Below are 19,522 nucleotides of genomic sequence, written 5' to 3'. Positions count from 1 at the left end.
GGTGGCCTTTTGGTTCCCAGCGTTCTGGCGCATGAGCGTGCAAGCATGCACATGAGTTCCAGTTTGGGCACGTGGTGCCAAAAAGGTCCAAAAAGGTACATCATGCACTGACCACGCCCACAGCCGGTTTAGCAAAGGGGGGGAAAGTCATGATATGTCATGTGATGCTGCCGTGACACTGCGAGTTTGACACTCCTGGTATATTGAAAAGCAGATATAAATTGCTTCAGTTCTAGCACCAAACCATGATGTATCATTGCAGGAACAAGTGGGATCATATCTTAATCTGGATTATTGTCTCAATCACTTCCTTTGTGATATAGGGCATAGCTCTAGTTTACAGGGAAGCTATGATTTATGGACATCGGTGATTGCATTCTTAGATATTAAGTCAAAGGATGATTTTATGCAAATTAGGGCCAAATACCTCTGGTTTTCTCCTCTGGAGCAGGGAGGAGAGACAGACTAAAGCTTGCATTGCTTTTTTTTTTTTTAGTAAACCATAATTTATCATGTCTGGATAAATACCACATCATATCCAAAATTCTGATTTGCTTGGTGTAAGTGACAATTATCTAAGAACTCACAAAACAACAACAATACCTGCAGGAACCACTTCAGTTACAGTGAGTCAAAATAAACAATTCCTCACTTTAAACTCTTATCTGTAAAAAAACGATTAGTTTCAGACTATGTTAACTTTATTTTGAGATTAACTTTAACAATCTCTATTCAGCTTCTATTTTCAGAGATTGAAAATGGACGAAGCCTCTATTTACATTCCAATTCTATTATACAGATGATCCTTAGCTGCTCATTCACCCGTTAAGCAAAATAAGACCGTAATGTAATATTTCCACCTGAGTTGCAAAATTCTCCCTTTTAGTCAAGGGTTGAACGTCAAACATTCAGAAATGTTCTGAAGTTGGTAAGCAATTCCATTTCTAAAAATTTTCAAGTGAAAAATGGAAGAAATATTATCTCTTGTTTGTTGAAAGAAAATCGAATTAAACTGGGTCCTACTTGGTAACCATTCCATTTTTTCCTCTTTCATAGTGACAAAACCTAGTGGTGTAACCACGTTTCCCACACATGAAATCAGCAGTCCACTGCTTATGCCATTTCCTCTTGCGCCATCCAGGCATTTTCTGTGTATTTTCTGAACAATCCAAAGAAGATACCTGAAAACCAATGAATCAGTTATGGAAGTGTTTTCTGGGTGTTGCTCGTTCCAGTAGGATGGATTTCACAGGCAAAGGGAAGAATCATTCCTCATGTTAGTTAGCAGAGTAGAAAGGAGTTATTGATCACCAAAGGAAAAGGTTACTGTACTTCTTTCTTATAGCTTTATCTTGAACAAGGATAAATGGAGGACACTTATCACAAACAAAACATATGCATTTTTCTTTTACATGCTAGGTCAGGGGTCGGCAACCCGTGGCTCTAGAGCCACGTGTGGCTCTTTCATCCCTCTGCTGCGGCTCCGGGTGGCCAATTGGCTCCACAATTGATAGGGTTTTCAGTTAGGGTAGGTAGAGGAAAAAGGACGCCACGCTAGGAGGAGACTTTATGATGGGGGAACCGGACTTCTGGTTGGCTCTAGAATTGAATGGGGGGCTTCCGGTTAGGACCTTTGTGGCTCTTTGAGTGTTTAAGGTTGCCGACCCCTGTGCTAGGGGAAATCCTTCCATAATACAAAATTCCCTTTTTACTGTATGTTTCAACACATGGCTGGAGCATACTCACATTTGGAGTGTCTGTCACACAAAGCAGACGTTCTCATGTCACACAATCTTATTGTCCCCTTGCTGCTGCTATAGACGAAGGTGTTGCAGTGATGCGGGTGGAATTCTGCAGCTGTAATCACTTCTGTCAATTCTTCCATGTTTGCTGGTTTTATATCTACAATATCTGATGCACGAGAGTCAAGGCAACATAAATAACACAAGGTAGAATTTTTAAAAACTAACCTCAGGATGATTTAGGATATGACAGAGCATGTTAAGTCAGGGTTGTGTTGAAATTGCTATTCATTCACTAGGGGAATTTTGATCCAGTACTTTCTGTTTCAGAACACTCTAACACACAGGACTTTTATGAGGTAAAATGGAATCAGTGACAAAGGGACATGTTTCATCTACTCTCAAATACCTGCTGAGTAAAAACTCCAGCATTTATCCAGCAACTGAGCAACTTCTTAGTAAAATACTATTTCCACACTTAGATGAGAATCCTTAATGGTTCTGGCTACCTATATATTCTAACATAATTAGTCTTGACATTATATTGATATGAAGTAAGAAAATAAAAAGACTTGTCATGGAGCAAATTCCTATATAGCAATGGGAGTTTTCATTATAAATCTGTCAAAGCTCTCCATGTTACCGTCTTTTGATTCAGAGAAATTAATGGATTTTTCACATTTTAATTCCAAACTCTACTTCATTACAGTTCTTGCAGACCTTAATTACAAATCCCAGAATTCATATTTCTGCTTTGTTAATAGATCAAGTCCTCTTTAACAACCTTTGTTTTTTTCTATTTCTTATATTTACCACCAATGCAAGAAAAGTTTACTACAGGTAGTTCCCGACTTACAGCAATTCATTTAGTGATTGTTCAAAGCTAGAAGTCAGATTCACTTAACAACTGTGTTACTAACTTAACAACTGTGGTGATTCACTTAACAACTGTGACAAAAAAGGTTGTAAAATGAGGCAAAATTCACTTAACAAATATTTCAGTTAGCAACAGAAATATTGGGCTCAATTGCGTTGTTATGTTGAGGACTACCTGTTCAAAAAAAAATTCCTACCTTTTCTAACTATACACACCAGTGGGATTCGGCTCCCAAGATTGTCCACTTTTTGGAAGATAAAGCAATTCAACAATTAGAAGAAAAATAGCACATGTTTTTCAATTATTTGGGCAAATCCTCATTTCACCTCTTTGCCATCCTTCCCTCCCTTGGTTTCCACTAGATATGTTGGGACTATCAGCTCCTTATCCATCCCCATACCACATTTTCCTGTGTGGAAGCACAAATGCTTTGTTTTATCTACTATCAACCCCAGGCCAGGTATTGACTCTAAACTACTCCCCATTCATTAGTCAACAACCTGATGTAGCTACACAATAGACTTTTCTTTTCAGAAAGCAAAATCAATCTGTATTATCAGGGGAAATAGTCTGAGGAAAATAAGCAAACTGGTCAAATGAAATAAAGAGGTTAGCTAATGAGGAATTTAATCATGCCTGTTCTTTATCTCTGGGATGTTGTGAGTTTGTGGGCAGAAATAGTCTCCCTTTGCCTTTGATGTTGACTACTGAGTAAGATTACCAATCTTGAGGGCAACCTGCTTTCAACTGCCAAATACCTAGCTGGAGCAAGTTGATGTGGTTGACAATCCTGAGCCTGGACTTACAGTTTTCGGATCAAAAATTATGCTGTGGAGAAAAGTTAAGGCTCCTGACTTCACCAGCCTAGCAGCCCCAGTTATGTCCTTGAATGCCAGTAGCATCTCCAGGGCCATTGGCACTCAAATGGAAATGAGACTATGTGTCTTCCCCTTCTGCTGCAAACTGCTGCAGTGTTTGCCTTGCCAATTCATCCTGAGGCGTGGATGAATTGGCGCTGTTCCAGCACTTTGCTCTCTGCTTTGTCTCAACAAGCCAAAACAAGTTTAGCCGATCTGCAGTTCTGATCACATAAGTCCCAAACATAGCAACCTCCCTGCTGTGACCCTGGAGGTCATGACTCAAGACTGGGAACTCTTGAAGTCAGGGGAAGTGGAAACTGGCAGGAAGAAAAGTGAGTGACATTTTGTTTAAGCTTAACAAAGAGGGTTAACATTCATTATTAACAGGGATCATGAACCTTGCTACTTGGGAGAGAAGCTATTCTTCAAACCCGTCCTTGGTGGCAGCCATTTCTAACTATTTCAAATCCAAAATATCATCCCCCCATTAGAGAAAACAATGGCATTCCTATGGATGAACAGTTAAGAAGTAAAATACAGGTGGGAATACGGTCATCACATTATCCTTAAGCATGCAATCTAAGTACAGGTAGTCCTTGACTTACAACCACAGCTGAGCCCAAAATTTATGTTGTTAAGTGAGTTTTGCCCCATCTTATGACCTTTCTTGCCACAATTGTTAAATGAATCCCTGCAGTTGATATATTAGAAACCCAGTTGTTAAGTGAATCGGGCTTCCCCGTTGACTTTGCTTGTCAAAAGGTTGCGAAAGGTGATCCCATCACCTGTGGACACAGCAATGATCATAAGTAAGAATCAATTAGTAACCATCTGAATTTTGATCACATCATCATGTAGGGATGCTACCAAGGTTGCAACTTTGAAAAATGGTCATGCCACCTTTTCAGTATCTTTGAACTGTTGTAAAGTGAGGACTACCTGTACAACAATAAAGTTGGGAGCACTATGGGTTCCCACCCCAAGCTTCGTTTTTTTATATTCATGTACATTTAGCTGCTTTTAGAGACCCATATATGGTAATTGAAAAGAACTGAAAAACAGCTGAATGAAAAAGAAATGTTATCTACATCAGCATGCTTTCAATGTTAGGAATTCCAAGAAGGCAAGATTCCAGAATGGATGCAGGCTTCTAATCAGGTTTGGCTGCAGATACATACCCCCCCCCCCTTCAGACATTACAAACAATCACAGCAGGTTATTTTCACCCTACTCTCGAGTAGAGAAGTACCTGCCTACGGCATATTAATTAAGTACTGTCTTCTGATCTTGAATCATAGAGGCAATTTGAGAGCTGCAACTTAATGGAAAGTATTTTTTTCATTCCAAAAAAACCCAGGCTAAACAAAGGCTATTAGAATGTTATCTTATTTTATTGAAGACCAGGAAAAAGAAATCCCAACTTGCTAGGCAACTGAGAATATAGTTTTCCATTACAAGCCACCAAATAAATCTTTTCTGTTTGTGGAGTCCTTGGTGCTCTCTGACAACACTACAGGACTCCATAGTTCAACCTGAGCTACATATATTCTCTTTTATTGGATCTTTTCTGTGTCACTTGGGACCAGCCTAAGAGCGGAGAAAATGAAAGCAGGGTCTGACTTGCAATTGATTTCCCATTATCAAAATGTTTCTACATGTTGCTAGTTGCAATGAAGGCAACAGAATTGTAGCTTTTCCCCTTGATTTCTCTGTACTGAGAGAACCTGTAAGTATGAAGAATTGGGTATAAAGCATTTCCCCCAAACAATCCATCCCATGATCTCATCTTCTTTTCCCAGAGCAAAATCACAAATCCTCTAAGGGTTACTCCAGTGGTGGTTTGTCAATTTGGTTACTACTGGTTCGGGTGCGCTCCCACACATGCTTGCGTGTGACGTGTCCATGTGGGTGGGCAGAGCCGCCCACCACTGCTACTACCGGTTCGACTGATGCAGGCCAAACCGGCAGCAACTCACCTCTGGGTTATTCGTACAGGTTACTACTAAGAGCATCTCTACACCTTTTATTAGGATCATTATCCAACGTATCCATACTATGCAGGAACAGAGGGGGGAAGATTGCAAACTTTTGCCAAGATAGATCAACTGAGAAGCTAGAGAAAGAAAGGATCCAATGCTCTCCAGAAGCTTTTAATTATGCTCCCATACATCTCAAACACATGTTGTTCCCTGTTTACTTGGCCTAATGTTTTGCTATATTCCTTATTATTCTTATAAACAGAAATGGATTCTGTCAAATCAACTTTGGTTAACTACATAGAGTTATCCATGTCATGTTTTTGGTGAAAGAATAGAAATACTTTGACACTACTTTTTTCTGGGATACTTTAAAAAAAAAAATTCCAGTCTCACCTAGAGGTTTGGGATGACTCGGTCTTCTACACATGTAACCAGATTCAAACCTACTTGCCTTTTTTTTTTTGAGATCAATTAAGATTGGTTGTATGTTGAGTTGGTTATTGGTTATAACCAATTAAGATTGGTTATATGATAGTAAACAACCTTCAATTATTTGAATAATTTTCTTTTGTTTACCTCTATTTATTCTCAGTTGTGAACTGACAAAAGCCTTCTACCATATTCCATGAAATTCTATGCATGTTTATTTGGAAGTATGTCTTGGTATATTCCCTATCTATGTGAACATAGTTAAGACTGCAGCCTTCATTTCTTTTTCAAGAAGACAATCTTACAGTATTCTGATTACTTCAACTGTCCATCATAATATATTCAGTATCTCCCCTTTCTTCCTCTTTTCACCCAGGGGAAACACAGGTTAAGTCTCAACCATGGAAATTCAGTCAGTAACATTGGGCTAATCATTCTCTCCGTCTCAACAAGCTTGGAAAAAACTGGAGAAGGGACCACTATGGAGCTCCTGAAAGGCAAGCTATACGTTTAATAAATAAAATGCATTCATATATTTATAATATGTCCAAATTAACCGCCTATAAATAAATCTAGCTTCCTTTAAAAATGAAACGGTATTGAGTGCATACCTTGTAAAAATGTAAAAATGTCAAATAGTAAAAGAGAGCTAATGAGGACTAAATCATCAAACCATTACATGCTGTAGCAGGAACAGGGTTCCTAGCCAATATTATATCTGCAGAAGAGCTATAGCTTTCCAAGATAAGACCCACTAGTCACAAATAATACTATCCAGCCACCCTTAAGCCAATGTAATGTTATACATGGACTTGGCTTTCCCAACTGTCAAGTATTATCCAACTTCTACTTCCCTTCTTTCCAATCTGTACAGTCGTCTGACTGCCCTTCAAGAAAATGGGTGTTCTGAGCTAGGCGTCACAAAATAAGAAAGCAGACTCCTTGACCCAACAAAGCACCTTTTTATTAAGCTAATGTGAATTCCTCACATTCATTTCTAGCAAAAACCCGGCAAACAGTTTTTCAAGGGTGAATTTACAACCACAGACTTTATCAGGCTTGGAGAGCTGCCAGGCCGATATCTTCCAAATGTAATGCTGTACAAGAAAATACTTGGCAAGGAGTGTCTGACAGTCACGAATAAATCTTCACACTAATGAAGCGAACTAGTTGTCTCCTGTGAACTCCACTCCCCTTTCGCTCCTCTTTAGGGGCCATTCACTGTTCACCTGTGCCTTTACTCCCAAGTCAGGCCTTGTTCCTTAACTTTCCCTTCTCGTGGCAGCTCTGCATATGCACACATCGGGAACAGGCTCTTCTGCCTATTCTTCTGCCCCATCGATCTCTGACACGAAGGCAAGTGATAACTATCGGAAGGTCCAGGTCCTATCTCTGCTTCTGACGCAGAGCACTCATCAGAGCCTTCCCCAGACTCTAGGACTGGCCCATGTTCCTCCCCAACCTCTTCACTGTCTGAGTCTGCCATCAGCTCCACTGGCAGGCCAAAACATTGGGGGACAAAACCTAGCCAATCTTATATACCTTTGATGGTGACAGAATAAAGAGAGGAAATGTTATTTTAATTTAACACTGGTATAGCCAAGGAAGATTTAAGCCTGTCTCACATATGGGCCAGAAAAGAGACGAGGGCATTTTTATACAAATAAAGATGTTTTCATGAGGCATTTGTACCATGGTTAGGTGCAAGAGAAGAAAAGTTCAGATATCTGTAGCAAAGTTCACATTACAGCTAGCATTATATGTCTGTTATATTTTAAAATTCAATTTAGAAGTCAATTTATATCTAAACAAAGAGAAGATCCAGGATGAATACAATATTTTTTTTTGTAGACCATTATTTTCCGAGTAAAATAAGTAGGCTACATTAAAAAATCTGGGATGAAGGAAGCAAGCAAGGGAGAAAAGGCTTACAAAAAATGTTTGTGTCTACACTAATTACATCTCCAGCCTTTTATTGTCTTGATTGATTTTTCCCTGCACTATCAACTAACCTCCGGGTAATGATGGTCCCTTTGGTCTAAGAGGGAGGAATTGTAATCTTGTTTTTATTTTTCTCCTCTTCAGACAAAATAAAGCCACCCAAAAGACAAAGATTCATAGCATTTCCAATATTAATCATTCTGGCTGAGAGAACTTCCCCCACTGTTTTTGGTCTAAGATTGTCCTAAGGCAAAACATAAAGGAGTCATGATCTCATACATATTTTGGTCTTTTTGAAATCCCCGCTTAGTGCAAATACTGGTGCCCTCAGTCACATCTTAACATAGAGGCTACTAGTGTTAAGCTTCCACACTACAGTAGTAAAAACTCAGCATGAGGTAAGTGTATTGGCTTTTTGAAATCTTAGTTTAGAAAGAGCAGAGAGGAGAGGAAAAAAGCACTGAGACTTGCTTTGCCCCATGTGGAAAATAAATTAAGTCCCTGCTGTTAAAAGGAGTGAATGGGAGACGGAGAACATCCCATTCCCTTAGAGATTATTGAGAAAAGGTGTCTGTGTGTGAAGATTACTTTCTTTAATGCTATATGATGGGGAAATTGAATAGGTGGCCATAACTTCCTTCTTATCCACTCACAAATGAAAATTCTGTTTGAGACAGATAAGGAGGTTCAGTTTGCTGGTCATGTCCCCAGCGTGAGACTAACCAGAATGAACAGCTGCCTTTACATGTCCTAGATTTTTTTGGGTGATAAAATTAAAGTTTATGGTACACCCCATCTGAATGGTACCCACTTTAAAGTACTCAGATTTGAAATGATTAATCTTCTTATCAAAATCTGTGACATGGACTCTAAGAATTTCCACAGACCGGGAGAGACCGAATGTAACACCAATTTTTAAAGTAGGGATTTGGGAAATTACAGATCAATTAGTTTAATATCTAGTTTAATGGTTCTTCTTGGTAAATTATGGGAAATAATTAATACCTGTCACAATACTCCCTTTTGGAATAAGCAGTATAAAGCACAGCACTGAGTAAGAAATAGGAACCAAAAAAAAAAAATTAAAAGCAAGAGGTAAAGAAAGAAAATATATCTAAATCTAGTTTATACCAACACAATTCATTATACTTCTCCACACTTTTATCAATGTAAATTTTCTTGCTTCCATACTACTTCATACACTTTTGTTGCTTAAACTTCTCTAGAGAAGGATTCTTCATTAAACTCTTTTTTAGTTATCGATTCCATTTAGATAGGACCTTTTTTTCATTTCCCAATCTCTTTTTTTCCTTTTTGTTTGGCCATTTGATTCTCATTTATTTTCTAGGTTCTCAATCTGTGGTCTATGGATCTCTGAGAGTCCTCAAACGGGATCCATGAAGGCTTGAAAAAAGTTATAATTTAAATCTTGAGTTATGTCAGTGGCCGTTGTCCATGGCCACAAAAGTAGTTTAAAGGGGGTCCATGGTGAAAAAAAGGTTGAGAAACATTGCTATAGGTGATCAAATCACCTCAATGTACTGTTTTAGTATTATTACTCTCTCATGTATTCAATCCATGTTTTCCACATAAATTTCTTATGTATACCATTCCTTCTATATTACTTTTATGCTGCTACTGATATTCTCAAGTTTCCCTTCCATACATCAAACTAGATCAGAGCCTTTTCTTATAATACAGATAGTCTTTAACTTACAACAGTTCATTTAGTGACCATTCAAAGTTGCAAAGGCACTGAAAAAAGTGACAGATGACAATTTTTCACACTTATGACCGTCACAGTATCCTTGTAGTCATGTGATAAAATTGAGAAGCTTGGCAACTGGTTCATATTTATGATGGTTTCAGTGTCTCATGGTCACCTTTTGCCACCTTCTGATAAGCCAAGTCAATGAGGAAGCCAGATTCACTTAACGACCATGTTACCAACTTGCCTCTTAAGAAGAAGTGGTCATAAAATGGGGTAAAACTCACTTAACAAATATTTTACTTAGCAACATAAATTTGGGGGTCAATTGTGACCATAAGTTGAGGACTAGCTGTGTAGGGAGTTTGGCTTCTTTTGACAAATATTAATTCCTCACAGAAGACAATGTATTACCAACTACTTTCTCCCAATATTTATGCATCTTAAAATTACTTGATAATTTTTGCATTTTTAGTAGTCATTTTACTAAGCTACACAAGTTCATATACTTGGTTTAACTTTTAATTACGTATGTATAACTTGCAATTCCGCATTCCTTCTTCCTTGTCAAATCCAACTTTGATACATTAATTTTCATATTGCTGCTCCTTGTAGTATCATTCACTTTCTCTAACATTCATTGTAAATCATTCAGGAAACCACATGGCTTCACCTGCATGCTAAGGTGTACATAAATATAATGTAATCAGTACCCTTCTAATATCACAAGATTCCTTACAGATATCCATAAATACATTAAATAAATAAGAGGGCATTAAGCATACATGTTAGTCCCAGCTCAGTGTTGAACCATTCATTAAATTTCCTATTTAGTCTGCAAATGGGGCAAGAATGGAACATTATTTGTTGGTTGAGGAACTAGAGTAGATGATAAATATTTCTATCATTTGTAACTCGTATTACACTCAGACACCAACTTACCAGTGCTGGGTTTTTAAATTTTTTAGAACCTCTTCTGTAGGTGTGGCTTGCTTTGTGGGAGTGGCTTGCTGGCCATGTGACCGGCTGGGAGTGGCTTGCCGGCCATGTGACTGAGTGGGAGTGGCTTGGCAGTCATGTGACTGGGTGGGCGTGACCAACTTGTAAAATGTGGTGAAACTCACTTAACAACACTCTTGCTTAGCAACCAAAATGTTGGCTCAGAAACTCTGGCATTTGAAGCACGTAAGTCTTAAAGCTGTCAAGTTACAAGACGCTCGCACCCCTAACCCTTTAGAAAAGAAAACCCCAGGGGTGTTCAAACTTGACAGCTTTAAGACTTGTAGACTTCAACTCCCAGAATTCCTCCTCTCGCTCTTCATCTTGATGGAGGGAGGGAGCTGGAACCGGTTCTAAACAGCACTGTAGATTTGTGGAATCTCTTCTATAGAAGAGGTTAGAACTGGCAGGAACCCACCCTGCAACTTACCCATCCATATTAATGCAAAACATTTTAAAGCCTATTTACTTTATCATGCACTGTCTCAAAATCAATAAATGTGAAATGAACTTTTTCATATTTATTGACTTTTCAGTTATCTGCTGATGAACAGAAATATGTTCCGCATTACTCTAGCTAATATAAAACCATATTATATTTCCCAAATTTTTGTCACTGTCAACCTGTCAACCACAATTCTACCAAACACCATCCCAGGCTCACATACAAAGTAATCTTGTTACAATTTTCATATTTACTCTTGCTATTTTTCCCTTTCTATAACTGCATTTTTACAATTGCTGGCAGACACAGCAATTGCATAGACTGTGATAGTGCAGCTACATGGTATACAAGTGGTCCTCCTTTAGCAGCTGTCTTGTTTAGCCACTGCCTGCAGTTAGGTTATTGAAAAAGTAACTTTGGTTACTTTTACATTTGCAACCTTTGCAGTCTGTAAAAAGGTTATAAAATGGTGATGTTTCACTCAGTGACCACTTTGCTTAACAACTGAATTGCCACATTAGTCTTCACATTTGCAACCTTTGCAGTCTGTAAAAAGGTTATAAAATGGTGATGTTTCACTCAGTGACCACTTTGCTTAACAACTGAATTGCCAGTCCCAACAATGGTTGCTAAACAAGGACTATCTGTAATGTTTATGGTTCTGTTATATTTAAAAAGCTGCAAATGGGGCAAGAATTGAACATTATTTGTTGGTTGAGGAACTAGAGTAGAGGATAAATTATGGCTGTGACAATTTCAGTTTATAAAATTATTCAGGGAGCAAAAAATGTATAGGGTGATTTTCTCTCCCTTTCATCTGTACACCTAGTTAGAAACTGGAATAATCCAATAATGCTGAACAATGGCCGATTGGAAAACAGCATTTCTCTAAACTGAACACAACTGTATCAGGGTAAGGAATTTATAATGGCAATCAATTTGGATGCGATTAAAGGGGAACTAGCCAAATTTATGGCTGATGCAGCTACCATTTCTGCTCAACAGTATTCAATAGTATGAAAATAATGATATTGTGAGATTTTTTTAAAAATGATATACTTACTTTTAAATAGTATTTAATATTAATATTTAATATTAAAATATTAGCATGATTCATTTCAGACTTCAGAATTAAACCAGTACCTAAATATAATAGAATATTTTTATGGTTAGTCAGATTACAGGAAAGAAATTATTTTGCATGTTTAAGGAACATTTCATAGAGAGGATAATGGTCATGTTTCAAGTTGTTTCTACCAAAGGAAGGAGACTAATAGATTGACTAGTTAATAGTATGGATAAATAGGACACGGAGTGACAACTGACATCCACTCTTGTAAAATATTTTAGTGATTGTCTTTAATAGCATTGGTGCACGTTCTCTTGTTTGCAGGAAGCAAGGGCCACAGATTAACATGACATTAGGAAATCAGAGCTCTTTCTGAATGTTTATTTGTCTAGATTTGTTTTAAGGATGGTGCTGATAGTCTAAGAACAATTGTAATCAAATACCGTATTTTTTGGACTATAAGGTGCACCGGTGTATAAGAGACACCAAGATTTCGAAGAAGTAAGAAAAAAAGTGTTTGTCCTCCCTGAAGCCAGGATCACTCTGCAGGTTTCAGCAGGGCTGGAGGAAGGCAAAAATGCCCCCATTTTTGCAAAAAATGGGCGGAAAATGGGTGGTTTTTCGCATAAATGGAGGCATTTTTACCTTCCCCCAACCTGCTGAAGCCTGCAGAGTGCTTCTGGGTGCTGGGGGAAGGCAAAAACACCTCTGTTTTTGCAAAAAACGGGCCACTTTTCATAAAAATGGAATGCAGGGGCAGGGCTTTGGGAGGTCAAAAATGGCTGCATTTGGTGTATAAGACTCACCAACATTTCCATGCTCTTTTAGAGGGGGAAAAGGTGTATCTTATACTCTGAAAAATACGGTACTTGTAAAACAATGACTAAGAGCCGCAGTGACACAGTGGTTAGATGCAGTACTGCAGGCTACTTCTGCTGACTGCAATTCAGCAGTTTGAATCTCACCACGTTCAATGTTGACTCAGCCTTCCTTCCTTCCGAGGTCAGTAAAATGAGGACCCAGGTTATTGGGGGCAATAGCTATCTTTTAAGGTTGCTCTGTTTTTATTTGGGAATAATTTCTACTGCTCACAATGGGGTTTACTTCTGACATGCACAGGAGTACGAGACCTGGTTTATTAGATAATGTAAATCAAAGGATAATGCTGCCTGTCAATTCAAAATGACAGAAAGCATTATTATTATGAATCACCACAAAGATGATATAGTTGGAATGTATTGTACCCAAGAACACAAGAGATGGTGTGATATGCATCAAATCTGAATTAATTTGTACATTTTTCTGACATATATTTAATTTACGATTTAAGTAGAATTTGAGCTGGGGTCTCTAAGCGATATTAAATGGCTTCGTTAATTCACTCTATTGCTTCTGTAACTTGGGGGCATTTAGATTTCCCTAAACAAAATGAAATAAAAAGTTGTCTAGATACAAAATGTCCTGAGACTGAAAATGTTAAAATTGACTGACTTCAGTGAACTAACTGGATTAGTGTTCGGCAGCCAAAATATATTACTATCACCAGTGAGCATACGTATGCATAGATACAGCACTGACACGACCAGAAGGAAGAACTATAACTCAGTTTCAGAGCATACACAAGAGTCCAATGCTAAACTCGGGTACATCTCAAGAGAAGTAGGAAAAACTCTTTGTCTGAAACTCTGGAGAGCTGCTGTCAGTCAGAGTAAGTAGCCCAACTGCCTTGCATTGGTACAGTGCAAATTTCAATATATTTTTTCCTAGCCCTGGGGGTGGGGATGTAAATATTTAAGGCACAACCAGAGGAATAGGCCACTGAAAGAAGTCTGATGGCCTCTCCACCTATAACTTTGCACCAGAAACCAGTGCTTCACATTATACCTTCCCATTATGTTCGTATAGCTGAAGAGCTGAATTAGCTTTGTTCTCCCTCTGCAGCAGTTTATCTGAAATCAGGATCAACTAAAGCCCATCTGTTTTCTATTGTCATAAATGATGCCTTACCATCCTGGATATGAGTGAGGCTTGCTTAGTGCCAACTGCAATGTAACTGAAAGGAAGGGAAAATCAGTAGACCAAGGGGCAAAAGAGTGAATGAGCGGTGGAAGAAAATAAATGCTGATTAAAAGAAGAAAGACTGGGACAACTAGCAGTTCTTTTCTTGTCCCACTCTTTTCCTTCAAACCAGCCAGCAGTTCTTCCATGTTCCTCTTCTTTATCTGTCTGGAACTTGGCTTTTATGAAAGCTTGGCAACTATGGTAATCTGCAGCTCTGGCTGGGCTGAAACCCTCCTAACTTTGTTTTTATCACCAAGTGACTCCACTATTAGTCTTTTGCTGGTCAAGTAGATGACTAATGTTAATCTAACATTATCTTTCCTTCATTTTGAGGCTGACTGGAATCAAGGAGTTCCCACAATTAACTTCAAAATAGTGCTACAGTGATTAGGAAATAGAGTGAGTGTTGTATGGTATCAAAACTCAAATTGCAGTGGCATTGCTGTACCTTTAAAATACACCTCTGGTTTAAAACAAGGGATCCAATTGTGAGAACCAAAATGGCACATGGGGAAGACAAATGATTTGCTAAAATATCTATCTCCTAAACTTTCCACTGCAGGATTCCATCATTGCAGGACTTTTCAAAGTTAGCAACTTTAAGATGTTTAGACTTCAATTCCCAGAATTCTATAACTTCTAGCATGCTGGCTGAGGAATTCCGGGGATTGAAGTCCACACATCTTGAAGTTGCCAAGTTTGAGAAACATTGCACCACTGGAAGTGCCTGCTGGGAAAACAAGTCTCAGCTTTGGAGGACAGAGGATTCACTTTCTTGCTTCTGAGTGCAGAGTTTTGTTCTTTAAAATTTCCTTCCTATTTGCTATATGATGACGACAGCAAAAATTCAAGCAAAACAGCCAATATCATGTTAACTTTTAGGTAAATGAGGAACATCACCACCTCTCTCCATAGGAACTTGCTATTACGTAGCTCCATGACCACAGTTATTTTCTCCTAATTCCAAAAATGCTAAAGATCAGTTTTGCGTTGGGGGGACAGTGGCATATTTCTTCCTATATTGATGAATATCTGAGACAATCATAATACAAGACAAAAGCAAAAAATGATTTTCAGCCTTAGTCTTTTTCATTGGTAGCCTATCAATGTTTGCATATTTTTATCCTTTAAAAATGTTATTAGGTTTTGAATTGGAAATTAGCAGTGAATTATTAAGAAAACTAATAGTATTGTGATTCAACAGACTTGAATCCAAAACACTTCATTTTGATTTAAAAATGGCCCACTTCAAGCTTGAGATTACCTTGAGCACTTTGGCAGACAATTGTATGCTTAAAACAGAGGTTTCAAAAAAATGTTCAACGTTTGAAACATTTCTAGGTTGTTTGAAACATCACAACTCTCTCAAAACAGTTACTTCATGCTCAGGATGCTTCAAACACAAGATGGTTCAAATGGTGAACCAGCTCAGGATGCTTCAAACTCAGGATGGTTCAAATGGTGACATTTTGAATACTATTTGAAGCCAATAAAAGGTGACACAAAATCAAATGTAGAGTGCAGTTATATAATTCAGAGGAATGTTCCTCACACAATTTTTGCAAGCACCTTTAGCTTTTTTTTTTTTGCAGAACATCAAATTCAGGGTGATTCTTCAATATTTATGAACTATGGACATATTGGAAATCTGACAGCACATTGTATGCACTCTTGCAGAGCTGATGCTGTGAGTTGATGTGCTCACTTACATATAAAATAGCTGCCTAAAGGAACATCAACAGTAACCACAATATCTGGGGGGACCCCACCAGGAAAAACAGTGGCAGTTTCAAACCCACAAGGTACGCAGGCCAGGAAGTGAGAGGTCGCTGCTCAGCCAGAATCTCTTGCCAGCCAATTGGCTTGCCAGGGTCATGGTTTCAGCAAAAGAAATAAGATTTTCTGCATTTCCACCTGTTCCCAAGAGGCAAGTCCGCCTTGTGGGCACACTGGTGCATGAGCATGTATAAAAGGGGCAGCGACTGAGCTCACTCAGGTTGTCCCCTTCTTCCTTTTTCTTCTGAGAGCCAGAAGGCTTCCAAGTGTTCTAGGCCACTCTGTTTGGAGGTACTTCAATTGTCTCCCTTTCTCTGTGAGTGTTTTTGGTAATGCTTCCAAAGAATATTAAAAGGCTTTGAATTCCTTGAATGCAGTAGTGTGGAGTCATATGGCACACTACTCTGACACTGAACATATATTATGATCGCTGGCAGTTCAAGACTCAGAAGGTTTTCTTTATGTTTCTGCTTCCCATCTCATCTCTTTTTTAATTCATCAACTCTTCTCTCTTTGCAGAATGAGTCTTCTGGCAGAGGGGCCTCTCCTATGATAAACAGGGCTTAAGAAATATACTTGTCCCCTCACCCAATCAAACTCCATTGAGTTTCATTTTGATACAAGAAAGAAATTTGAACAGAGTCAGCTGTCCATGAAGAAAAGGCTTATTGTGACCATAATTTTCAACTTCCTGCTAGCTTCTCCATTGACTTTGCTTGTTGGAAGCCACAGGAAGTCATAGTCATGTGACATCACGTTTAATGACCATGCATAATTCCCTTAATGACTGGAATTGGAACTGCCATCATAAGTTAATGTGGTCATGTGATTTTTCATTTTACAACCTCATTGCTTAGCGATGGAGTTTCCAGTCCCAATTATGATTGTTAACCAGGTACTACCTGTACAATTATTTTAATTTAAAATAAATATTAACATATAATACTTATATTTAGTTTAGAGAGTCTGATAGGTTCCAAGGCAAATGTCTTTGAGTACATCCACACCTCTGAGGGAAAGCAATAAGGATTATAAAAAGACCCACAAGGTTATAAAGCAGTTTGAAAGAATGCTTGTAAAAGGTATGCAAAAGTACATAGGCAGGGAAGACTTGCACAGTTTATAATGTCTCCAGCTTTATGGAGATCTGATTAATCTCTAGGTTTTGTGCCTCCATTAGAAGCATTTATTAGAAATTAATTATACCCCAAAAGCACAACTGGCTTTGCTGAATTGTCTGTTCTAGCAGGAGCGTCCAGGCTTTTTAGTTTGAGGCCTGTTTGATTTTGAGTATTGCTTCAGAAATGTGGTAGGTGTAGGACAAAATCTAAATTTGGTTTCAGGTACATTCGGTGCTTCCAGACTTTTTCTTTGTGACTGGATTAAAATGAAAATTTTGCCAGAATTTTTGGAGAAGTTTTTAGAAACTTCATAAAAGTCATTGTGGGAGGACGGATAATGGTTTGGGATTGCAGGACATATCAGTCGAGTAAAGATGGGTTTGTTACAATCTTCAGAAGAACAAGTTCTGTAAGCTCTGTATCAGAGGTGGCATTCAGCAGGTTCTGACCAGTTTTGGAGAACCGGTAGCGGAAATTTTGAGTAGTTCGGAGAACTGGTAAATACTACCTCTGACTGGTCCTGCCCCCATCTATTCTCTGCTTCCAGAGTCCCAGTTGATCGGGAGGGAATGAGGATTTTGCAGCATCCTTTCTCTGCCACGCCCACCAAGCCACGCCCACAGAACCGGTAGTAAAAAAAAAAAAGAATTCCACCACAGCTCTCTATGGAATTAAATTTGCAGAAGGTAACCTGTGACTAAAAGGCAGCTAACTGTCTAGGACAAAAGAATGTTATGTATTGAACAGAATAACTTTTCTTAAATATGCCAACATTTCATTTCAGTGTTTGCCAAATAGTCTCAAAAAAGTCCCTGAAAAGCAATTACTATCTGCAGCGTGAAGTAGTTCTCAACTGATTGCATCTTTCTTGGTGGAAGAAGAGAGGCAGGAATGAGAATTTATGCCTCTTTTGATACAAGCCATTGCTAAACTGAAATTACATTTCATGCCTCCTTAAACCTTGAATATAATTGGCTAAACCAGTTTTCCCACTCAAGCCATTTAATGGGCCTTATATTTCACAGTTCAAACAAACACAGGTTTAGCAACCTTGACAGAACAATGAGGTATCTGCATAATCCTTCTTTAAAAAATAGATCTTTAAAGTATCTAGGCTTTTACAGCTTGTATTATATACTGCACATGGTAAGTATTTGAAATGTTATTTTTGCTAATGCTAAAAACACTTAACTCTGGCAAGTTTATATGCAATACCCCTTACATGTTTTTTAGTCTTCCAAGAAGAAGTGATTGGCAATGGCTATTAAACAAGCAGGACCCTATAAACAAACTACTAAAAATCAAGCAGCCACTTCAGATATCAGTCAGGTTTCATTACAAACTGTTCAGTTCTAGCTATGATGTATTGATAAACAAGGAGAACCTTTTTCTTTTAGGACAGATCAGTTTGATAAAGATGACATTGTTATACTCTTTGGAAGAACAAGTTCTACAGATTCCTACTTTCTATGGAATTAAATTTGCAAAAGGTAACCCATGATAAAAAGGCAGATTAACTGCCAAGAACGAAGTGATGTAATGCAGTGAACAAAAAACTAAGGCTATAAAAATAGCGCTAAATTAATACATACAGGCTGAACCCTATGAGTCAATGCTGATCCATCATTTCTCTTCTGCCAAACAAGGCAACCCACTGCAGCCTTTGGCAGACAAAATGATGAATAGATTTGTATCTTGTCTTTCTCTCAGAAGATGAAGACAGTATCCAGAGCATTCCCTCCTCTAAGTTTTCTTACAATCTTTCTAAGAAACAGTGAACGTTAGCCAGGGAGCTTCCAAGGCTGAAAATGGACTGGAACGCAGCTCTCCAAATTCAGCATTCAGAACTTTAACTACCACACAATGCTGGCTTTCTTTAGAAAGGATAAAGGTAAAGGTTTCCCCTCGCACATACATGCTAGTCGTTCCCGACTCTAGAGGGTGATGCTCATCTCTGTTCAAAGCCAGCGCTGTCTGAAGACGTCTCCGTGGTCATGTAGCTTGCATGACTAAACGCCGAAGGCGCATGGAACACTGCTACCTTCCCACCAAAGGTGGTCCCTATTTTTCTACTTGCATTTTTATGTGCTTTCGAACAGCTAGGTTGGCAGAAGCTGGGACAAGTAACGGGATCTCACTCTGTTATGCGGCGCTAGGGATTCAAACCACCGAACTGCCAACCTTTCTGATCGACCAGCTCAACATCTTAGCCAGTGAGTCACTGTGTCCCTTTTAGAAAGGATAGCCCTCTGCTATTAAAATATTGTATACCTCTTCTAGTGCTTCTGGCTATCTGAAGTCGGGAATGATATTGGTTCTACAGCTTGCTGAGAAATATGAAGTGCAGCATCCAACATCTGGATTAAGCTAGCATACCATATCTGCAAACAGACCCTTATGGGAAAATGCATGATGATTCATTCTGCTTTCCTTCACTGCTACTATTATCTTGTGGCCTCTCCAGCACCTCTGTCTTTTGAGGAAAAGTCTATGACAAATATCCAGCAAGTCTCTA

The 19,522-nt window shown here is 38.6% G+C and overlaps 1 protein-coding gene across 2 annotated transcripts in view; it reads right to left on the bottom strand.

The window, feature by feature from the left end:
* The window catches only part of PPP2R2B (protein phosphatase 2 regulatory subunit Bbeta), a 284,774-nt gene that overhangs the window by 20,277 nt on the left and 244,975 nt on the right, over nucleotides 1-19,522 (bottom strand). For both annotated transcript variants that reach the window (XM_081936016.1, XM_081936017.1), the window contains exon 6: nucleotides 1,747-1,911. In XM_081936016.1, coding sequence (XP_081792142.1) covers nucleotides 1,747-1,911 — 165 coding nt within the window. The remainder of the gene's footprint in view (nucleotides 1-1,746; nucleotides 1,912-19,522) is intronic.

The sequence above is a fragment of the Natrix helvetica genome (genome assembly GCF_964273705.1).
Source record: "Natrix helvetica genome assembly, chromosome: 1".
NCBI classification, from domain to species: Eukaryota; Metazoa; Chordata; class Lepidosauria; order Squamata; family Natricidae; genus Natrix; species Natrix helvetica.
This window is presented reverse-complemented; position numbering and strand designations above follow the sequence as displayed.